Source organism: Macrobrachium nipponense, chromosome 5 (genome assembly GCF_015104395.2).
Source record: "Macrobrachium nipponense isolate FS-2020 chromosome 5, ASM1510439v2, whole genome shotgun sequence".
Classification (NCBI taxonomy): Eukaryota; Metazoa; Arthropoda; class Malacostraca; order Decapoda; family Palaemonidae; genus Macrobrachium; species Macrobrachium nipponense.
The window spans coordinates 141671765-141696191 of record NC_061107.1 but is presented as its reverse complement, the minus strand read 5'-3'; the positions used below and the strand labels follow the sequence as shown (position 1 = coordinate 141696191).

Genomic DNA, 24427 nt, shown 5'->3' with positions numbered 1-24427 from the left:
GTTACCGACTCGTCCTTGTTGGCCCCGTCTGCAACATCATTCGGTAATGTCACTGAAGTCTTGATTTCTCCTCTGTGTCTGGTTCGAATCCATGAGAGGATGAAATTATTATCAACTCAAAAATTCCCTTTCCATTAACATATATGCTAATTATTAATTCCGAAGTAGAGCAAATTGGATATTAAAGGACATTTGTAGCTTAATGCATGTCGTTAATGAATCAGTGATGTGATAAAAATTCTTATATATGTATATACATGTGTATGTGTATGTTTTATTGAGTTTGTAATAGGAAAATAAGGATTTAAAGAGGGGAAAAATTCCAAGAAATTATAATTAAAAATGTTATATTTTAAGTATCTTACCTATTCTTTTTGATGCATCCAAGGTAAGCATTTTATCAATAAGGTCGCAAGCATGAGGATCTCTGACATACGGCTTCAGCCGCTCCTTGACTTTTCTTTTGTGATTTTTGGCAAGTTCCATGGTAGAATACAATGGCAAGTTTTCAACTCCTGGCCAAACTTCTGGAGTTATTGAACCACAAAGCTGTGATATCAAATTAAGCTGGTGCTGTTCAGTACTTCCCTGTGGAAGAACAAAAGGGATACTGAAATGTAAAAATGGTGTTATAAATCATACAGAGAATCATCTTACTTCATAGAATTTCTAACATTTAGTTAAGGTGGACAAACAACAAATCTCTAGTTAAAACATGCAAAACAACAGTTAAGAAAAGGGAGAGACCTCCAACACTAGGGAGATTACCAAATGAAAAACAGAAAGAAATATGTCTATGAAGCAACTGTTATCACATTTTTGTGTATATGGATTGCAATTCCTCTTACTCATCCTAATATTCAGTAATACTTGAGACAATTGATTCTGATAAATACAAACACTGGAAAGGGACGAATTATAAGAATCATTAAATATGAGAGAAGCTCTATCCTAGCAAGGAAAGATGAAATCAAGGCAGAAATTACAACTAGTGGAAGATAGAAAAGCTATTGTTGGTGTGGATCAACAAAAAACAGTTAGTGGGAGATAGTGTGTCTGAAGCGATAATTTGTGAGAAAGTGAGGATACTGCAAGTTGACTTAAGTAAGAAAATGCCAACAACAAGTGCTGCTCTTAGTTTTCAAGGTCAGCAGAGGCTGGTTTGAAAAATTCAGAAAGCGTACGGGCATCCATAGTGTTGTATGGCACGGGGAGGCTTTTAGCTCAGATAAGCCTTCCCCCAAAGAATTCATTGATGAATTCCAAGAATATCTTGAGGCTGAAGGATTCCTCCCACAACAGGTCTTCAATTATGATGAGACAGGCTTGTTCAGGGAAAAAAATGCCAAAGCGGACCTACATCACGCAGGAGGAAAGTTCACTGCCATAGCACAAGCCTATGAAAGACAGGTTAACTCTCTTGTTCTGTGGAAACACCAGTGGGGATTTCAAAGTGAAACCCCTACTTGTGTATTACTCTGAAACTCCTGAGTTCAAGAAAAACAATGTCATAAAAAACAAATTGGCTGGTCAATGAGGCATGACCAATAAAAGGCATGGGTCACGAGACAAATTTCGTTGAGTGTGTCAAGGAAGTGTTTGGCTAAAGTGTTTAAAAAAAAACAAAATACCTCAATGACAATCAATTAGCCCTCTGCCTCCTAGTAATGGACAATGCTCTTGTGCACCCTCCTGGCTTGAAAGACAAGTTGTTAAACGAATTCAAATTCATCACTGTGAAGTTCTAGCCCCCTAATACCACTCCTCTCATCCAGCCCATTGACCAGCAAATCATCTCAAACTTCAAGACTCTACACCAAGGCACTATTCCATTGAAATGACCTCAGACACTGAATTGACCCTTCAGCTGCATAAGCCTTATAGCCAAGGCTTGGCAGGGAGTAACTTCCCAAACAATGAACTCTTCTTGGAAAAAATTGTGGCCAGAGTGTTACCTTGAGAAGAATTTTGAGGGGTCCAGTGACTCTCAAGCTGGTCCTAGTGCCAGTAAAAACAAAGTGGGAACGTAACCCCAGAAAGGTTCATGATACCTGAAGTCCTTCTGGAGGGTGATTCCCCTTCCAAATAGTAACCTCTCCTCCTCCCTTTCCCCTCTTCTACATCTTCCATATGTTAACAAGAGTCTTTTCATAGGAGGCTCTGGAACAGATTATGTACAAAAACTGAGGCTCCACTGTGTGTGTATATATATATGGATAGTGGGTTAATAATGTGGCTCTTCTTAGCAACATTTACTTCAGGGTGTAGCGTTCCTACCTTATTCCCTTTTTTCTGTGTTCCATTTCTGTCATATGCGAGCTGTGCATGTCCCTTTGTTCCCTTACAGCCATATGGCCCTTGGTCTTACAAGTTAGCTTTGCTTTAAGCACTGTGGTTCCCTTGCACATAAATTTTGTTGCTTATTGCTTGAACGACTTCCCTTTATTTAGCATATGCTAAGATCAATTACTAAGGGAGATAATGTACGTTTGGTGTCAGTGTATCACTCCCTCCCATTAATTACTGTAACTTTCTGTGCAGTAATTCAGTCTCTTCTTTGCCCTTTGAGGGAATTTGGAATGTTAGAGTCACATATATTGCAAATCAGAAGGTTAAGTGGCCTCACCACACTTGATCACTCGCTTTGTGTGATGCATGTGTGTTTATACCTTCAACCTCATTCCAGGTATCAATCTCCAGTCCAATTCCTGGCTGTGGAGAGGTAGCATTCTCATTTCTTAAAAAGTTCTGGGCTCATATTTGGGCTCAAGTCCTTACCCTGTATCAGCAGACCCGACCACATGATTCCAGTATACTTCAATCAACCCGATTTATAAGTTATAACTCAGACCCTGAGAGTCCCCTTGCACCCTTAAGGTGCCCATTTAAGATGCTGAGTAATTCATCTGTAAATACATTTACTTTAAATTTGATTCCTACAGTTTCTCTCACATTTTTTTCCCTTAAGAGCTGTAATGACCCTCAGCTGTAGAGTTTGTTTATGATCTCGACCTCACTCAGGCCTTTTCTAAACCCCAGTCAATGTGTTAACCAATGTACAACCCACATAGATATCCAGATTTATAAAAAAAATATTTATATATATATGAAGATACCTGCAAGAAACTTATTGATGCCACTAAAGCAATTGCTTTTAACAAAAATTATATATATATATATATATTTAAAGTGGTACCTCGGTTCACGAACTTAATTCGTTTGAGGACAACGTTCGTGACTTGAAAAATTTGTAACACGAATCAACTTTCCCCAATTTAAAATAATATAAAAACAAATAATTGGTTCAAACCTCAGAAACACTTTATTTTCTTTCCATTTCTTATGGTTTTCGGGAACAAAGTTATGCTTTACTTCACTGCATCCAATAATATTGTATGTATTTTCATATCAATATTGTATTATAAAATACAAACAGCAATCAATTTTTTGGTTTGGAAATCAGCCAAGGGCAATTGCAAGGTAAGTTTATTTTGCTGTATTGAACACAAATCAGAGCTATTTTCTTACTTCTTATTAGTGTAAATGAATCTCCAGATACTCCATTGATATGGGACAAGATTATTTTATGTTTACTAGGTGTTTTTCAAGTCAAAAATATCACTTGAATACATATTATTGTGCATGAAATTTAGTTATTTTTTTCATTAGTAGATGGTGCTGAGGGCATGTTTATTGAGTAAAAAAAACTGGCAGACTGCGTTTGATATTTTCACTTTATTTCATCAGAATACTAAAAGTTTTGCATATTTCTTTTTTCTGGGCTCAGCTCGTGTCGCTGCGCGAAATATCCTTTAATCTATTATTTCTAGGGTAAATGTACTAACACATACCAGAGAATAAATAAATAAAGAAAAAGGTCAGTACAACTGACTCGCTCACCCTCCAAGAGGGTGTCGGTATGAACACTATGGCGAGTGAGACCACTACCACGAGCCGATTGCCAACAGAAATCTCCCACTACAAAATCCCCACAAGAGGAGAGCCGACCCACAGAGTGGGCAGCAACTACTACTACTCCATCCCATGCTGCCGACTGCTGCGCCTCTGGTGGCCATCCTTTTCAGTTAGCGCACACTGTACACACGTGCCCTTTTTTACTCTGTGTTTTTTGTGCCCTTATTTTTGGATTTACTTATCATGGAGCGTGCAGCCATCGCAGCAGCTAAGTTAAGTACTCAATGTTTATTGCTATTTGGTTTTTTCCGTCCCTGAGCCAGTATTTGCCGTTTTTTAGGTATAAATACGAACTCTAGGTCGGAAGCATGGCAGCATGGTTCTGCCTCGTGGCGGGTTCGTTCTTGGTCTCCCATACCCAGAACATTCCCTTACTTTAGTACGCTCTATTTTTAATCATCCTATTTGTTTTAAGGTACAGTCTTACAAAGGTTTTATGTCATGCATGCATGTCTTTTTACCTTATGTAGGCTCCTTCTATCCAGACCCTAGCCACGGCTCTTAGTATCGGCCCCGGCTAGCTTTGAGTGGTAGACTTTCTTTCGGGTTAGTCGTACACTCCTGGATTTTTTCTCCTACTATTTTGTTTTCTTTCTTTCAATGATTTATTTATTTTATATTATGTTTATGTTAGTGTAGGCGTCTGGCTTCACTTAGCCTAGGTTATGGCCCATAGGGCCCATGTGCTACCGCTCTTCAGTTCAGTTGCTTCCCGATAGCATCTCTCTGATCAGCTGGTTGTGTTCTCTAGGTCTTATTGTTTCATTGTTTTGTTGTTACCGCCCCGTGGTCACTACGTGATCACGGAGCAGCCAGACGCCTGTCCAGTCATCTTCCCCCCTCCCGCTCTTCCATAGAGTCGGGGGGAGGGTTGGTCTGCCCACGCTCGCTCCGCATACCCGAGCCTGCCTCCCTCTCCCCCCAGGCGGAGGGAGTAGAGGGACGGGACAGACCCAGACTGGACTCGACCTCTCCAGCTTCTCGGTCCGGCCGGATGGCTAAAGGGGGGGGGGGGGGGGGGGGGTGGGGGGGGGGGGGACTTGCCTTTCCCCCCTCCGTCGCTACTCCGTCGCTCCGTTGCTAGCGCGAGTCTGGGTGCCCTCTCGCCCTTTCCCACCTTACTGGGGCTCCTTTTCTACGGAGCCCCGGCATTCAAGTGGAAAGGTGCTAGTCCACCCCGCAGGGTGGACCGAGGCATACAGTTGGTCTCTACTAACCCCTCCGTCGCGCTGAGTCGCGACACGCTCCGCCACGCACTGGACTTAGTCCGGTACGTTCGATTTTTATAGGTTTAAGAATCTGTTATGTTAAACTAGTAAGTTTATCTTAAGCTACCTTAAACCATCCCCCCTCCCTTATCTGCCTCACCGGATCTCTCCGGGGTTATAGCCTATTCAGGCGTTAAGGGAGGGGTTATGCCCAAAATTTTTCCGAGCTCCGGCATGCAACGGAGTTCTTCTGTCCTTTAGCCTGTAAGTGATAGCCTTTAAGATACTCATGTGTCTTTTCACTTACAGACCACCAACTGTGAGCATCCGGGATGCGCCGCCACACTTCAAGATCCTGTGGACACGAAGTTTGCCGGTCCCATGCTCATGCGCGACTCCGCACGGGGACCTCCAGGTCTGGTATCACGAGACATGCACCATCTGTTATGATCTGGTGAGCCAGCTTTTAGACGGGGTAAGTATTCCAACTCCGTTAGCCAGTCCCCCAATTTGTTATAGTTCTTAAGTTTTCTAAATTCAGTCTTTCTTAAACTTAAGATAAAAATACAAGGGTTTGCGCATCCCCTATAATTTTAAGTTAAGCTTTTTAATTTAGTTTTGTTTTAGTTTTAAGTTTAATCTTAAAATCTAATAAATACCATCTCTTCCAGGCTCGGCTGTGAAGGATACCGCACTGGCAACCCTGCGGGCCTGGGTCGGCGGTTTTGGGAAGAACGCCGCCAAGGGTATGCCCTACATTCTTGAGAAGAGGTTGGCGGTACTGATCTTCCCCGGAGGCAAGTCAACGGGCTACGTCGACCCAGCAGAGGCGGACCCGACTATCGCTTTCATTCAACAACAGCTCGCTGCCTCATTGACGGATCCAGGCCAGGACATCTCCTCGGAAGTCGCGACATTGGATCTTAATATCGAACCCATGGTAGGTGTAGACGACTGTTGGGTCGAGGTAGGTACGTTGGACGCCAAGGGATGCCCTTGGGTGCCACTGGATCTTCTACCCCTGCAACCTCTCCATCCTTCCAAGGCTTTACAGGTACAGAATTGTATACTTCTCCTGATGCTTCCGTTAGACCTAAGGTCAAAGGTCAAGCAGTAAAAACCTTGACTAAGACGTCGTCGTGTCTAAAAAGACGGCGTCGGCGTCATCTTCATCTCGTAAGTCTCCGGCTAGAAATCCCGGAGCAGAGAGGTCTAAAGCTTCTGGGTCCGGCTCCAAATCCTCTAGGAGTAGATCCTCCAGGGAGAGATCACACACTCCAGCGGAGTCAACAGTTCCACTACCTTTGGTTCCGGTTCAGAGCCACCCGTCCACCTCCGCAGCAGCTCCGGCTTTGGATTCCAACGCTGGCCTATTGCAACAAGTGGGCGATCTGGTTGGGTCTCTGAAAACCAGTATGGAACAGATGATCTCCCGGTTGTCTGATAGGATCAACTCTCAGGACACCATTATAGCCGGACTGAGCCAAGCTCCACTAGCTTCTCCCCCGCCTTTCAGCACAGGGGGAGCGCAATTGCCTCCGTATGACTCTCTACCTCCGTTCTCTATGAACAATCCTTGGAGAGTAGCGTCATACGCCCCCTTCCAAGATCGGGCCGTTATCTCTATCCCGGAATGTGGAACTCGGAGGATTGAAGACTTCGAGTTCTACCCGGAAGACCTTCAGCTCCGTTCATCGGCTACGCCAGGCTCACCGCCTCGGCCATGACTCGAGACGATAAGGTACCGAAAGAGACAGTCCTCTATTCACGAGACCAGGCTCAAAGAGAATGGCTCAGGTGTCTAGAGGACATGGACTGTTCCAACACGAAGATACAGCCATTTAAGAGTCCTTTTACAATCTTTACAATGGAAGAGAGTACCCCGCTCCCTTTCTTGACAAAGATTGCTACGACTACCATTCCAGCAGCCCAGAAGGGGGATTCGATGCCTCAGCTGAAAGAAGCGGACCCTACGTCTCCTTTACTTCCCTCAGCCGGTGAGTTGTGGGAAGATCTGCCCAACACGTTTTCGGCGGGCAAACTCAAACCAGACTGTGCTATGGAGCAGTTTGGTGAGAAGCTGCCTAGGCTTCCAGATAGCCTCATTCAGGCAGAATTTGATGCCAAATCTAGGTTAGCCAGGTCTATCAATACCATGGCCATGACCGAGGTGGCTACCATTTCCTATGGGTCTGAGCCACTTTTTAAGCTTCTCACCAAGTCTCTGACTCAAACGGTGCAGTCTGATATGTTTGAGTTCGCCACGGCTAGAACAAACTGTAGAAAACATGTCCTCCAAGAAGCAACGATTCGGCATGAACCGAATAAGTTGCTTGCATCGAACATCTGGGGAGCAGACCTCTTCCCAGAGGCGATGGTGAAGGAGGTCCAGGCAGAGGCTACAAGACTAAACCAAAGCCTTAAAGATCGTTGGGGTCTTACGGCCAAGAGACGCCAAGATCAAGTGGTCAGGGGTAAGGCTCAAAGGAAACCCAGACGTTTCCAGCCTTACCAGAAGAAACAGCCACGCTTTACTCAGCCGGTTCCAGCTGTCCCGTTGGTGCAAGCAGCCCAACCTTCTACCTCCAAGGCTCAGTCGCAGCCAATTTATGTCATTTCCCCCCAGCCTCAACCCTCCACCTCTTACGCTCTCTCTCCAGCCTTCAATCAAGTCTTCGAGGGTCAGGCTTCCCAGAAGTATGACCGCTCGGGTAAGGGAGGCAGAGGTAAGCGATCCTTTCGTGGGAGAGGATCGGGAGGGTCCTTTAATAGAGGAAAGCATTTCAGGGGAGGCCGAGGAGGCTACCAACATCAATGAGGACTTTCAGGTAGGAGGGAGGCTGTTTCACTTCCGCCACCGGTGGAATTTCAGCAAGTGGGCGCAGAGCATTGTGTCAAAAGGTCTGGGTTTGGAGTTGGGTAGCGGACCCGCCCCATCCAGACCTTTCCGCCAACTTCCATCCAAAGAATTGACGGAGTATGCGGAGGACCTCCTTCAGAAAGGAGCTATAGCGAGAGTCAACAGATTAAAATTTCAAGGACGCTTGTTCAGCGTTCCAAAGAAAGGCTCACAAAAAAGAAGGGTAATCTTAGACTTGTCCCGCTTAAACTTAGCCATTTTCGCTGCGACAAGTTCAAGATGCTCACGATCTTGCAGGTACGGACCTTACTTGTCCCCGTGGGGCCGTCACCACCTCTATCGATCTTACAGACGCTTACTATCATATCCCTATTGCAAGACACTTCCGTCCGTATCTGGGCTTCAAGATAGGAGACCAGACATTCTCCTTCAAGGTAGTTCCTTTCGGGCTCAACGTAGCACCCAGGGTGTTCACGAAGTTGGCGGAAGTAGTAGTTCAACAACTAAGATCGCAAGGGGTTATGGTAGTAGCGTATCTCGACGATTGGTTGATCTGGGCTCCACAGTCGAGGAATGCCACAAAGCAACACTGAAAGTGATTCAGTTCCTGGAATATCTAGGCTTCAAGATAAACAGGACAAGTCAAGACTCACTCCAGAGTCAAACTTTCAGTGGCTGGGCATCCAATGGAATCTATCCTCCCATACTCTGTCGATTCCATACAGCCAAGAGGAAAGAAATAGCGAAGTCAGTAAAGCAATTTCTGAGTCACAAACTTGCGTCAAGAAGAACTCAGGAAAGGATCCCTGGTTCACTCCATGTTTGCATCAGTGACAAACATCTTGATGAAAGCCAAACTGAAAGACCTAACCAGAATCTGGCGCTCATGAGCAAATGTCAGGTCCAGGGACAAATTATCCTCAGTCCCTCAGATTCTACGGAATCGACTTCGCCCATGGGCGAAAGTCAAGAACTTATCGATATCAGTGCCCCTTCAGTTTCCTCCTCCGGGGATTACCATCCACACAGACGCTTCATTAAGCGGTTGGGGAGGATATTCCCAGTTCAAGAAAGTTCAGGGAACTTGGTCACCTCAGTTCCGTCAGTTCCATATAAACGTACTGGAAGCAATGGCAGTGTTCTTGACTCTTAAAAAAGGGTTACGTCCGCCAAAGTACTCCCACATAAAGCTAAGTCTTGGACAGCGCAGTGGTAGTACATTGTATAAACAGGGGAGGCTCCAAATCACGTCATCTAAATCATGTCATGGTAGCCATCTTCTCCCTGGCGGACAAGTTCAGTTGGCACCTCTCCTCCACCCATATAGCTGGAGTGAGAAACGTCATAGCAGATGCTCTATCCCGATCAGTACCTCTAGAGTCGGAATGGTCACTGGACAACAGTTCGTTCCAATGGATTCTTCAGAGAGTTCCAGGGCTACAAGTGGATCTCTTCGCATCCCAAGCGAACCACAAACTCCCATGTTATGTGGCCCCCAACCTGGACCCTCTGGCCTATGCCACGGACGCCCTGGCCCTAGACTGGAACAACTGGGAGAAGATTTATGTCTTTCCTCCAGTGAATCTTCTCATGAAGGTACTGAACAAACTCAGGACATTCAAGGGTCAAGTGGCTCTAGTAGCCCCAGACTGGCCGAAGAGCAATTGGTACCCTCTAATTCTGGAACTGGGTCTTCGCCCTCTTCGGATTCCCAGTCCCAGGCTCTCCCAGTCAGTGCAAACGAAGACTGTGTTCGCTCCTCAGGAATTCTAAAAACCCTAAACTTTATGGATTTCATGAAGTTTGCAGCGAAAAAGGGATGCGAATATTGACCCTCAAAACATTCTCTTCTTGGGAATCCGATAAAAGAGATTCAACTTTGAGACAGTATGATGCTGCTGTCAAAAAGTTAGCAACCTTCCTGAGAGAATCAGATATTAGAATCATGACAATCAATTCAGCTATCTCCTTTTTCAGATCTTTATTTGAAAAAGGCTTAGCAGCTAGCACCATTACGACAAACAAGTCAGCCTTGAAAAAGATTTTTCAATTTGGTTTCAACATAGACTTGACAGACTCCTACTTCTCGTCTATTCCCAAGGCTTGTGCTAGACTTAGACCTTCTGTAAGGCCTACGTCAGTATCATGGTTCTTAAATGATGTTCTAAAGCTGGCTTCAGAAACTGATAATGACACATGTTCATTTATAATGCTCTTAAGAAAACAAAAACTCTATTTTTATTAAGCTTGGCCTCAGGAGCTAGAATTTCAGAATTGTCGGCATTATCCAGAGACCCGGATCATATTCAATTTCTTCCCACAGGGGAAGTGCTACTTTCTCCGGAACGTAGTTTTTATAGCAAAGAATGAAGATCCTTTGATGAGGTGGGAACCATGGAAGGTAGTACCCCTTCCACAAGATATATCTCTTTGCCCAGTTATCGACCCGTTAACGAGCCTGTTTCTGTCTAGGACCTCCTCATCCTCATCGGGTCCTCTCTTTAAGAGAGAAAAAGGTGGTACTTTATCTATTAAAGGCATCAGGCAGCAGATCCTGTACTTTATTAAAACAAGCCAATCCTGACTCTTTTCCAAAAGCACATGATGTCAGGGCAGTAGCCACCTCAATTAACTATTTCCAACATATGAACTTCGATGAGTTGAAAAAATATACTGGATGGAAATCGCCGACAGTATTTAAACGTCATTACTTAAAGTCCTTGGAAGCTCTGAAATTTTCAGCAGTTGCGGCGGGTACATAGTTTCCCCCGACTCTGCTTAATCTTTAGTAGAAGATCCAGTCCCTCCTTTCTACCTGTCTCACCCAACAGTTCGTCTATGCCTGTCTTGTTCATCTACGGTTACCTTGTGTCTTAGCTGCTTTTATGATGATATGGTGGGTAGGTGTCCCTTATTTTTTTGCTAGGGACACTCACAATCGATTGTATATATTGATCTCTTTGATGTGATCCCCTTATTTTTATGCTAGGGGATACATCTTATTTACAATGGTTAAGGGTTTTGTATATTAAGTCATATACATTCCTTCATATATTATTATTATTGAAGTTTGTTCTGTTCAAGTTATTCTCATAATTGCTTTAGAGTTCTTGGTACATATCGATACACAGATACTACTTTTAAACATATATTCCATGTAAGCCCTGTATATATGCAAAATTACGTTAGTTTAAGAAATATTATTAGCCATTAAGTTTAATTTAAGCCATATTTCTAATTTTGTATCATTGTGTATATGTATCTTTATTAGCAATTATATTCTTTTCTTTTATGTTATCTTTTATTTGAGACCTCTTTTTGTTTTGTTGAATTTTCTTTACAAATCTTGTGCTATTTCTCTGGTACGATTTCGCGCAGCGACACGAGCTGAGCCCAGAAAAGGGATTTTGACGTAAGGAAAAATTTATTTCTGGGCAATTGGCTCGTGTCGCCAGCGAAATCCCGCCTCCCTACCCATCCCATCGCTCAAGATTGTCTGCTAACTTCAGGATGGCCACCAGAGGCGCAGCAGTCGGCAGCATGGGATGGAGTAGTAGTAGTTGCTGCCCACCTCTGTGGTCGGCTCTCCTCTTGTGGGGATTTTGTAGTGGGAGATTTCTGTTGGCAATCGGCTCGTGGTAGTGGTCTCACTCGCCATAGTGCTCATACCGACACCCTCTTGGAGGGTGAGCGAGTCAGTTGTACTGACCTTTTTCTTTATTATTTATTCTCTGGTATGTGTTAGTACATTTACCCTAGAAATAATAGATTAAAGGATATTTCCGCTGGCGACACGAGCCAATCGCCCCCCAGAAATAAAAGATTTTTCCTTACGTCAAAATCCCTTTATCGGAGTGAAAAACAGTAAAACGTGTTCTTTCATGCCAAATAGTTTTGATTTAAACACATTTCTCTCAAATTGTGTTTCATCCATGTTGCCAATGCACAATAATAGTCATTAGCAGATGAACATTCGTTCCTCAGTTTCAGCTACAACTTGCAGCTTAAATTTAGGAGATATAGTATGCCCTTGCCGATTTTTTCTCCCATAGCTAATATGTACAGTAGAGACCCGGTTCACGACCATATTAGTACTCGACATAATCGGATTTCGCCACTAAATTCCAATACTTTGTATCTGTTTTCAACCAAAAAACCAGTTTCCGACCCCCGACCATATGATGTTTGTAAACAAAACTGTTTCCGCCAGCCGCCGCTAGTTGGCGTCATCCAGTGCTACCAAATGTAGCATAATTTCATGTTTTTAGCATAATTTGACCCAAGAATTGGAGCTTAGCATAATTTCTTTCACACTTAGGGTTCTAGTACAAGATTTTAGAATGTATTTTCACTAAAATTTTTAATAAAATGCAGAAAATTCCTCAATTTCATACACAGCTATAGTGAATGTATCTACAAGTGAAATTGCCTCAAAAGCAGCACTAACAAATGATTAATTGCTAAGTTTGAAAACCCAACTAAGGAATGTTAAATTTTGTGAATATAAATGAATACCCCACAGTGGCAAGACAAACGAATCAGTAAAGTGTTAATAATGTTTTTTTCTTCATGAGTAAAGAATTACTTTTTTCCTTTTTCTAAGTATTTTATTTTTTTCATTAATCAAAATTTAATATGTCTGAAGTGATTTTTCACACAATTTTCAAGTATTTATTCATTGTGTATGTGATAGTTAAAGAAAAATAGTGTTTCAGTGGCATGATAATGATCAAGTAATAAGTACGTATGTTTTTCTTCTTGAGTAGATAGACTGGTTTGTTTGTTTACCTTTTTTTTTGTTTTTTTTTTAAGTTTTAATTTTTCAGTAAATATCAATAAATAACAAAATGTTTATATTTGAAGTAATTTTCACACATTTTCAAGTATTTATTAATTGTTTATGTGACTGTTAAAGAAAAATGGTTATGAGTGGCATGATAATGATGCAGTAATAAGTAAAATTTGTTGTTTTCTTCACATTTGTATGTGTGATCTTCACACATTTGTCAAATAGTATAATAGTGATTGCATATCAAATAGTGTACTAGTGATTGGGTATGTGATCTATTAAAGAAACGGTGTTTTCTTTTTATTACGAGTTTCCTAACATGTAAAGATCATCAATTATTAGTTATAATATTGTCTGTTCGTCACTTTTTATCATTTCACCTAATATATAAATGTTTTAAATTTCCATTACATCGTTGTTTTAGCTCAAATGTATTAGAGAAATGAGATAATGATAGATTAATAGCATAATTCTGGCACAAAATTGCACCATATTTGGCATAAATTCTTGCTTGGACCGACTAGCATAATTTAGCAAAACGGTTGGTAACAATGGTGACGCCACTCAGCATTGTTTAAAGTCCGCAACTAATGTTTACAAACATTCAAACATGTGCCGTGTCTTGTACACCTTGCGCGCATTTCGTTTGCTTTTTCGGTGCTATCAACTCTATACGCAGTTACCTTTTGATTCATCATGGGTCCCAACATTACTACTGGCTATCTATTAAACCTTTTGCTATTGTTAATCTCTGAAATAATGGAAAAGTGTTTTACATGGCATCTCGCATTTTCTTTCTTCAAAATGTTTTCTATCATTTCCAACTCCAAAATAAACCTTAAGTTTCGTCTATCCTCTCCTCTGCATGAAAGTGATGAGCGAAAAAAGATTCAATCAAGCACCCTTGCTTGATTTTTTTTCAAGCGAAGACATATTCTAAAACCATGCTCACACTTGAGGCGCGCGTTTCAGTAGCAAAATGCAATACGTATTTAAGTGTTAGGTTTGGAGTGAAGGCAATGTTACGTACGTAGGTTACATGTGCGGTTCGGTAGTGAATGCAATCTTTAAGCTTTGTTAAGCTTTCCGGTAAAGAAGAAGTTAGTCATAGTTTATATCAGAGAAGCCACTATGCCATATTAAGTGCGTAGTAATTAAGAAATTAAGAAGAATCTTTTATGTCGTACTGTAATACGTTAATGTTTACGTGTAAGATTTGGTAGTGAAACCAGTTTACATACGTAACATGTTCGGTTCGGTAGCAACGCAATCTAAGCTTTTAAGCGTGCCAGTAAGAAGAGGTTTAGCCTTAGGTTAACTCAGAATCCGCTATGGTATACATTAATTATAGAAATTAAGTAGATTCTTTTATGTCTACTGTAAAATACGTCATTGTTTACGTGTGAGAATTGGTAGTGAAACCACTGTCACATACGTAACGTGTGCCGTTCGGTAGCGAACGCAATCTTAATCTTTGTTAAGCTTGCTGGTAAAGAGGTTAGCCTTAGCTTAATCAGAGAAGCCACTATGGTATAGAAATAATTATAGAAATTAAGACGATTCTTTTATGTCTACTGTAAAAAGACGTCAATGTTTACGTATGAGGTCTGGTAGTGACACAGTTTACATATGCAACGTGTGCGCGGTAACGAACGCAATCTGTATGCTTCGAGATGCTGGTACGTAATGGTATAGTAATTAAAGACATTAAGAAGATTCTTTTACTTATGCGTACGTATATATGTACCATGCAGTACCATATTAATTGTCAAAGTCCAATAAGCTTGAAATGTCCTTTTTTTATAAGGAACATTTATGAAACAAAATCGTTAGTATCATAACATTACATTTACTGAAAGATAATTTTCAAGCAGCGATTTTGTATACAGTATTGCAAGTCGACTCCGTAAAAGATTTACCATAAATTAAATACGAATGTAAATGTTTTCTAGGCTTATAGCGAGATATGGTTTCTTTACTACCATAGTCCAGATATAAGCCACCAGGGCTGCGCTATGGTTTGTTTACATCCTTAAATGCCGACTTACTGTAGGCAAATTTTTGCAAGTTTTTTATAATTGTAAATTGGGTTTAATTTTAATAGTTTATTAATTTACTGTAATAATTAGACTTCCTTTTCAATGTTTTTATTATGTTAGCAACACGTTTTATGCCTACCCACTCCACTACGTTCTACTTACTATTTACCTAGGTAGCCTATGGATCTTGGTCAACAATCAGTTGGACACAGGCTAGTTTTCTTTTATACTGTATATTATACATTTAGAATTATAAATATACGTTTAACATTATATTATTTAACTTTTAACTTATTTAATTGTAATTTGCATGTAATGTATTGTATAAAAAAGGGCAAGGTTAGGTAGGGTAATAACTGATGGTCACGAACGGATTAATCCATTTTCAGTTATTTCTTATGGGAAAACTTGATTCAGTTCTCGAAATAATCGAATTTCGACGCTCCTTCTGGAACGAATTATCGTCGAGAACCGAGGCTCTACTGTATATAGTAATATAAAAATATATTAGTCCTATTCTACTTAACGTCCTTTGTAACATAACTAAGGTAATTTTTTTACGATCGTAAGAAGGTTGAACTGCAAGCAAACCGCTGTAGTTATCAGATTCGGATGTTCATAGCAAATCAGCTGTTTCTGGCTGTGTACATCTGCACAACAAGTAATAGCATATTCCTTTTTCAATATACTTCTTCAGTAAAAGAGTAAAAACATTAAAAAGACCGAGGTACAGTAAAAAAAAACATTTTAAAAAGCGATCGAATAGTGCAAGGATTACTCTTAAAGTCAGGCTTGTGTCGAGTAATCCTTGCACTATTCGATCGTTTTTTTAACTTTAAAGATCGCCTTCAGCCCTTCATGAGATCCAACGTTATTCATAAATTCACATGCCCTGGATGTCCGGGCTCTTACGTTGGATCGACTCGAAGGTTGCTGAGGGTCAGATATGTAGCCATTTAGGCTTTAGCTTACATACAAGTCAGAGGATAAAACAACCAGAATTTTCAAATATCAGAACCACTCTAAAATATGCAAGATTGAATTTCAAAAAGAACATTTTACAATAATTGATTATGTTAAACATCCTGACCAACTAACAACGCTGGAGTCTTCATATATTTAAAGACTGGTACCCCTCATTAAACGGTAATTTGTCCTCGTCACCCTTGTACCTGGCATAGTTGTCGTCGCTTCTCTCTGCCAACTGTAACTCATCCCATCTTCACTCTCTGATCATGGACGTTTGGTGTTTTTAGTAGTCTCTCTTTTTACGGTTGGTGTTTTTAGTAGTCCTCTCTTTTTTAAGTCTTTTTTAGACTTTTTTTTATTTTTTAAAAATTGTGAATTCCTTTTAATTCTATATGATTGTTTATAATATGTCTTTGTATTTTATTCACAGACTGATGATGCACACAGATGTATGTGCCAAAACGTATCATATGCAATAAACTTGGCCTTTTAAATCTCGTATCATGGACTCCTTCTGAACACTTTATAATTGAATGCAGAAGCACTATATATATATATATATATATATATATATATATATATATATATATATCATATATATATATATATGTATATGTATATGTATATATTATATATATATGTATATATATATATATATATATATATATATATATATATATATATATATATATATATATATATATATATATATATATATCACAGGCGGAGCGACACAGCTGAGCCCAGAAATATATATATATATATATATATATATATATATATATATATATATATATATATATATATATATATATATATATATATATATATATATATATTATATTTCACGGAGCGACACAGCTGAGCCCAGAAATATATATATATATATATATATATATATCTATATAGGGATATATATATATACTATATATATATATATATATATATATATATATATTATATATATATATATATATATATAAGGGAGCACAGCCAACATCAATATATTTTTCTCCTAATAACTAAGCAAAATTGACAAAAGAACTGATAGAAAAGTATGTTAAAAAACTACCTGATAGTATAGACAAATTGCACCCTTTTAAGAATACTGTTCTACAGAATAACTATTATTCCATTATTTCGTGACAATAAATTCTCTAAAATATGGTAAAAATATCATGTTAGTGAAACAGAATGCATGAAAACTGAAAAGTTTTCATGTAAAGATTTAACTCATTCTCAATGTTGCTTACTTGCATTATAGGGGTCCTTGTCCACATTTCTGCCATAATACAGCCTGCTCCCCAAAGGTCAATTGGTGGTCCATAATTTCTCTCCCCAAGTAGTAGTTCAGGAGGACGATACCAAAGAGTAACAACACGATTGGTGTACCTAAAAAAGAGAAATGATTGATAAATTAAAATAGAACATTTCTGTAACTAATTTCTCATAAGATATTAACAAATTAGCAAATATTATCCCTTAACACTGAAGGTAGTTTATTAAATTTTCTTCGTAAGTTTTAGTTTTAAAAATTCATTTCCTTGGCAGATAACAGGAGAAATCTCCAATATTACCCTAAGCATCCGGTATTACACAAAGCATCCAACCCCAACAATCAGGTGGGATGAGATCCAAGAACATGAACTAAGATATCTGTTTGCTGAAATAAAAGTTGAGGTAAAAATTTTAGCTTCAAGGCCAAGTTTTTCAACACCACATCAGGAATGTCAGTGATGATATTATTCAGGGCATTTGTAACTGGCTACATGATGAAAGCAGTGGTGCTAGGTATTATACTTTTTTTGATGAAAGCAGTGGTGCTAGGTATTATAACTTTTTTGGTAAGGTTCTGGTGTCGACCTGTTTCGGCCGATGAAAAATCTCTGTTACTCATTTTTCTAGTATAAATAAACTCTAAATATACCAGAGAAAAAGCTAACAGTTATGCTGAGGTTACTACCCCCAGCGCAATCACCCAAAGGGGTGTTGGTATAGTATAGGGGCGCTGTGTTACCACAAACCACAGGACTTCTGCCATTTAGAAGATTCCCTTCAAAATCCCTCTCTTTGGTGGGAGCCACTACAACGAAATCCCATACTCGTCCTCACTCGCCACTACTACTATTACCCACGCGCCATCTACATTCCTGTTTGTAGAGCCGTGCGCTTAACTAACAAGAATTTTGCTGTGCTTTTTCCATTGTGGATTACGCAAATTTCAACCATTATGAGTGCCCAATCTTCTGCTGCTTTGAAGTTGAGTACCCCAATTTGGTTTTTTATCATATTTAAGTTATATTAGGTATGCTATCAGTCCAGGCCCCTCAAAATATGAGTTGAGGGTGTCGCCGGCTGAGCCGCCATTTTGAGCGTCAGCATAGCAACAACGAATTACGCACGGCTCATGTAAAATTATAATATAGGTTTAGTTTTGCTTATAAGATGATTAAAATGTGATATTTCTGTTAGAACGGATATTAGTTACATTTCATAATAATATGGCTTATATATTGATACGACAAGATCTCGGTGCTGGTGAGCCATTCTCGAACCTAGGCTAGTCTTATAACGGTAACCATATTTGATCCTTAAACCGGATGCATAGTTAAATTATCCCTAGTTAGCTTAAATTGATAAGCCTAATAAGCTTAAATGCATGTTTTTTCTCGTCATAACGAGCTACGTCGATAAATGACTTTGCTGATACGTTCGGAGGAAAAGTGCCCATTACGAATGGGAATTTAAGTGATACTATGGACTACGTAGATTAGTATTAGATATTAAGAGATAACTCCTATGCACCTTGAGATATATTGTTATATTTAGATCAATAAATAACCTAAGTAATGGTATTATGTGCATAGCCTACCTGGATAACCTCCTGACCAGGTTGGACCACTTCGATCGCGACGAGCCACGGCCAGTCAGCAAAAAATCTAGGCTACGTAGCCGAAGAGTGGATCCACTTTAGATCAGGGGTAGAGCCAAGCAACATTTACTATTGCTTACAAACCTCTAATCGCAAAGATTGAATAATAGATATTATTACGATAATATCTCTATTATATTATCTCTGGAGCTTCGGCGAACAGAGAATACTTTTAATCAAAGCGATCAGAGGCAAGGTAGAAGGATAATAGTTCTTGAAGTTCGGCATTGCCGGAATTCAGACTGAATTATTCCTAGCTTCGGCAATTATAGAGGTACGCCATGTCTTTTTTCCGACACCGACGAAGTTCGGTGTTTTAATATAAACATGCCTCTGAACGGAATCCTCAGTTTATACTATTATACCTAGAAGTTTATTAGATTTATTATGTAGGTCGGTACCGGAATACTTCACGAAGTATTTCGCCGACAACCTAGATAACTATACAAATATAAGCCTTATTAGTCTAAGCCACTTAGTAATAAGTCGAATCCGGAATACTTCGGCAACGAAGTATTTCCCCGACAACCTAGATAAGAATACATTTAGTCTAAGCCACTTTGTAATAAGTCGATACCGGAATACTTCGGCAACGAAGTATTTCCCCGACAACCTAGATAAGAATTCATTTTCTGGAAAAATTAAGGCATATACGTCAGCACGGAATATTTCGGGAACGAAATATTCCGCCGACAAACACTATAAAACTTACGAGTTTTACGACCTAGTTATTTATAATATTAGTATTCAGTCGACCACGGAATATTTCGGCGACGAAATATTCCTTCGACAAATATAATCAGTAATAAACTTACAAGTTTATAACTTAATTTACAAGTTATAAATAACTAATATTACAATTATACCGAAATACTTCGGCAACGAAATATTTCGCCAATAGAAGAAAATGCATGATTTTTCTAGAAAATGCCTGTCTGCATGTCTAAGACGGAATATTTCGGCTCTGAAATATTTCGCCGATAATTTAGCAACAAACCATCAAAGGGAAGAAACTCATTGAGTTTTTTCACATTACAGGTGGTCCGTTGCCAGGCGGAGGGATGTCATGCGTCGTTGGGGGATTCTTACGGCCACGTAGTCTGCCGCTCACATGCCAACTGCGCAGTACCATTGGATAACTACGTGGTCTGGCATCCAGACGCCTGTACCGTCTGTTATGAGCTAGTCTCAATTATGACTGACGAACAGGTAAGGATTTTACGAAATTGTCTTACATATAATAGGTAATATAGTAATGTAAATCTGTAGATTATTCGAATCCGCCACTAAAACGAAGATTAACTTACAGGCGGACAAGGCGATCCTACATGACGCAAGGGTGTCCCTTCGTAAATGGGTGGGGGGTTTTGGCAAAAACGCGCCGAAAGGTCTGCCCTACGTATTGGATGCTGGCCTATGTGCGATGATCTTTTCGGGCGCCACTATGACAACAGCGGTGCCCAGGGAGATAGCCGAACCCCTCATCGAGGCCATACGTCTGGAGACGACGGCCGCCTTGGAGGAGCAGCAGGAACTTATGGACGATGTGGCGGCGATCGACATCAACGTCGAGCCGATGGAACAGGTAGGTGGGGAGGTAAGTGGGGCGAGTTCCCATCCCAGTCCCAGTCCTTCTCCTTCCCTTTCTTCTACTACATCCTTTAAGGGTTTTACGAAACCCGCTAAAGAACAAGGAATGCTGTCAGTCATTCCTAAAGTCAAGAAGACTTTAAAGAAGAGCAAGTCTGTTCTGCCAGCGGCGAATGAGATGTCTTCGGTGTCACAGCCGTCAACATCATCTTTCATTCAGCCTGCTGCCATAAATCCTTCCCCTACCGAAGGAGCAGGGTCATTCTCAAGGGCGGCGGAACAGCTTTTTGACCCGGTCGACTTCACTAACCAACTGTTAGCCAGGGTTACTGGAGTAATTGATCAGAGGCTAGAACGCACGCCTCGGGCCAACAACGGACATCTCCAATCAGGCTCTCTCGTCACTGATGGAGAGAATTAGGCCCATTGAGGAGATGCTCTCCGGTCTCTTTCGATCCGGAACACCAGCCCTATCAATGATGGTTCCGGATGCTTCAAAGCTTCCCCCCTTTGATAAGGAAAATCCATGGAGGTTGGCCCTAAATGCTCCCTTCGTAGAAGGAAGACTAACAATCGAGGGGTGCGGAACAAGACCGATTGAGGATTACGAGCTATTCCCAGCCGGTATGCAGTTCCCATTCCAGGGCTTTGTCAGACTAGCACAACATGCGCTAGTCAGAATAGACAAAGTACCGAAGGAAACGGTGATCTTCCCCAGAGAACAGGCCCAATCTGCCTGGATCCGTTCTCTAACAGAACTAAATTGTGTCAATACTAAATTGACACCGCATAAGGGGAAGTACATAATAATGTTCGTCACCCCCGAAGGCCTTCCGTCACCTTGTACAACTAAGGTGGCGGAGTTAACATTGCAGGCCATTAACGATGACAAACCAACACCGGTCCTGAGGGAAAAAGAGCCTACATCCTTGCTGTTGCCAACAGGATTGGATATTTGGATAAACGCTCCGGCAACATTTACTGCTGGTAAATTGGAGCCGGATTGCGCTTTGGACTTGTTCTCCGAACGGTTGCCCAAACTTCCTGACCATTTGATCAAGGGGGAGTTTGAGGCAAGGACAAGGTTAGCCAGGACTATCAACTCAGTCACCTCGGCGGAGTTGTTAGCTACGACCTATGAGGACGAACCAGTCTTTCGGGTCTTGACAAAAAGTCTTTTACAAACTTTGCAGACAGATCTACATGACTTTGCTATGGCAAGAAGGGCCTGTAGGAAACATGTTTTGGCTGGAGCTACAGTTAAACATGAACCTAATAAGCTGATTAAATCATCCATTTGGGGAGAAAACCTCTTCCCCAAAGAGGAGATAAATTCAATCTTGCACGAGGCAGCCAGGGTTAACCAAAGTCTGAGAGTGAGGTGGGGTCTTCCCTTCAAGCGCCATCAACAAGGGCCTAAAAAGAAGGCGAGGAAGGGAAGGTATAAACCCTTACCAGACGGCCCATCTCATGGATATATGCAGGCAGTGCCGTCCACCTCAAAGGTAACACCACCACAGTATGTGCTAGTCCAACCAAACTCGGAACCTCAACCTGCGACTTCATCTCAGGTTGTGGCTTCCCCAGCTTTATTTATCCTGCCTATGAGGCGAGAGGTTCCTTTCTCCCATATAGCACATGCTGGGAGTAGCCGACCAGAGGAGGCTCCCGATTCAGAGGTGGAGCCAGTTTGATGCGTCTTCTCATCAACAAGGGCCTAAAAAGAAGCGAGAAGGTATAACCCTTACCGACAGACGGCCCATCCTCATGGATATATGCAGGCAGTGCCGTCCACCTCAAAGGTAACACCACCACAGTATGTGCTAGTTCAACCAAACTCGGAACCTCAACCTTCGACTTCATCTCAGGTTGTGGCTTCCCCAGCATTTAATCCTGCCTATGAGGCGAGAGGTTCCTTTCGCCCATATAGCAGACATGCTGGGAGAGTAGCCGAGCCAGAGGAGGCTCCCGATTCAGAGGTGGAGCCAGGGGTAGAGGATTCCGAGGAGGGAGAGGAACTAAACCAACATCCAACCAGTGAGATCTCCCAGGTAGGGGGAGACTGTACTTATTCAAGGACCGATGGACCTTCAGTCAATGGGCCCACAGTATAATATCAAAAGGTCTAGGCTGGAAGTGGGGGAAGGGCCCTCCCCCTCCAGTCAGCTTCTTCCAAAAACCAACAGAGGACCTCTTAGAGTATACGAAGGATCTTCTTCAGAAACGTGCCATAAAGAGGGTGAAGAGCATAACGTTCCAAGCACGTCTGTTCAGTGTCCCAAAGAAGGACTCCAACAAAAGACGAGTAATCTGGATTTGTCTCGGCTGAATTCCTACATTCACTGCGACAAGTTCCATGTGCTGACAATCTCACAGGTACGGACCTTACTTCCCCGTGGGGCCGTCACCACCTCTATAGATCTTACAGACGCGTACTATCACGTCCCAATAGCCAGAAACTTCTCTCCATATCTAGGATTCAAGCTAGGCAAAAAAGCCTACTCATTCAAAGTAATGCCCTTTGGACTCAATATAGCACCCAGGGTGTTCACGAAATTAGGAGAGACAGTAATTCAGGAATTGAGGAAGAAAGGAATACTATTAGTAGCCTACCTGGACGATTGGTTAATTTGGGCGAACAACAAATCAGTGTCAAAGGTCAACATCCAAAGTACTGGAATTCCTAAAATATCTAGGGTCCCAAGTAAATGTGGCAAAATCCAGACTGACTCCAGCATCCCAGTTCCAGTGGTTAGGGATTCAGTGGGATTTGAACAAACACGAGCTATTTCTACCGACCAAGAAGGTCAAGGAGATAGTAAAAGCTACAAAACGCTTTGTCAAAAACAGGCGGTCATCTCGAAGGGAATAGGAGAGAATCCTAGGCTCCCTTCAATTCGCATCAGTGACAGATGTTCTACTGAAAACCAGATTAAAGGATATCAATCAGGTTTGGAGAGATCAAGGGCAAATCTCAAATTCAGAGACAAAGTTTCAAGAATCCCAGATATTCTGAAAAAGAGACTTATTCCATGGACGAAACAACGGAGTCGATTCCACATCAATGTATTGGAAGCGATGGCAGTGTTCTTGACATTGAGAAAATTACAACCGTCCAAGAAGATCCACATTCAAATAGTATCGGACAGCTTTACAGTCGTCCATTGCATAAACAGAAGAGGATCCAAATCCAACAAATTGAATCATGTAATGATAGCAATATTCCTATTAGTGGAAAAGAACCACTGGCATCTGTCAGCAATTCATCTGGCAGGAGTAAGGAATGTAATAGCAGACTCCCTGTCCAGAATGACCCCACTAGAATCAGAATGGTCACTGGACAACAATTCATTCAATGGACTACGAATCAGATTCCGGAACTTCAGGTAGACCTCGTTGCCTCGGAGTCCAACCACAAACTAGCCTGCTATGTAGCTCCCAACATAGACAACAATGCCTTTGCGATCGATGCAATGTCTCTAGATTGGAACAAATGGGAGAGAATCTATCTTTTTCCTCCAGTGAACCTCCTCTTGAAGGTAATACACAAGCTACGATCATTCAGAGGCCAGCTGGCACTAGTGGCACCCAACTGGCCGAAGAGCAATTGGTATCCACTTATCATGAAGATGAAACTCAAACCCCAGAAGATTCCATCCCCGAACTTAACACAGATAGTACAAACGCAAACTGTGTCAGCTTCCTCAAGAATTCTGGATGCCCTAACTTTATGGACTTCATGAAGTTTGCGGCACAAAAAGAAGCAAATATAGATCCATTAAATATTCTATTTGTGGAATCGGATAAACGAGATTTCACAATTAAACAGTATGATTCCGCATTGAAGAAACTGGCTATATTTTTGAATGATATGAATGTACAAAAAATGGATACAAATCTTACAATTTCTTTCTTTAGATCATTACATGAGAAAGGCTTAGCTGCCAGCACTATTACCACAATTAAATCTGCCGTAAGAAAAATTTTTCAGGTAGGTTTCAATATTAATTTAACAGACACATGCTTTTCCTCTATTCCAAAAGCATGTGCACGTTTGAGACCGGT

The 24427-nt window shown here is 41.1% G+C and overlaps 1 protein-coding gene across 1 annotated transcript in view; it reads right to left on the bottom strand.

Moving 5' to 3' along the window:
• The window catches only part of LOC135215678 (cyclin-dependent kinase 9-like), a 211780-nt gene that overhangs the window by 4961 nt on the left and 182392 nt on the right, over positions 1-24427 (bottom strand). The window contains exons 6-7 of the mRNA XM_064250623.1: positions 17094-17232; positions 366-588 (exon numbers count right to left, since the gene is read on the bottom strand). Of these exons, the coding sequence (XP_064106693.1) occupies positions 366-588; positions 17094-17232 (362 nt within the window). The remainder of the gene's footprint in view (positions 1-365; positions 589-17093; positions 17233-24427) is intronic.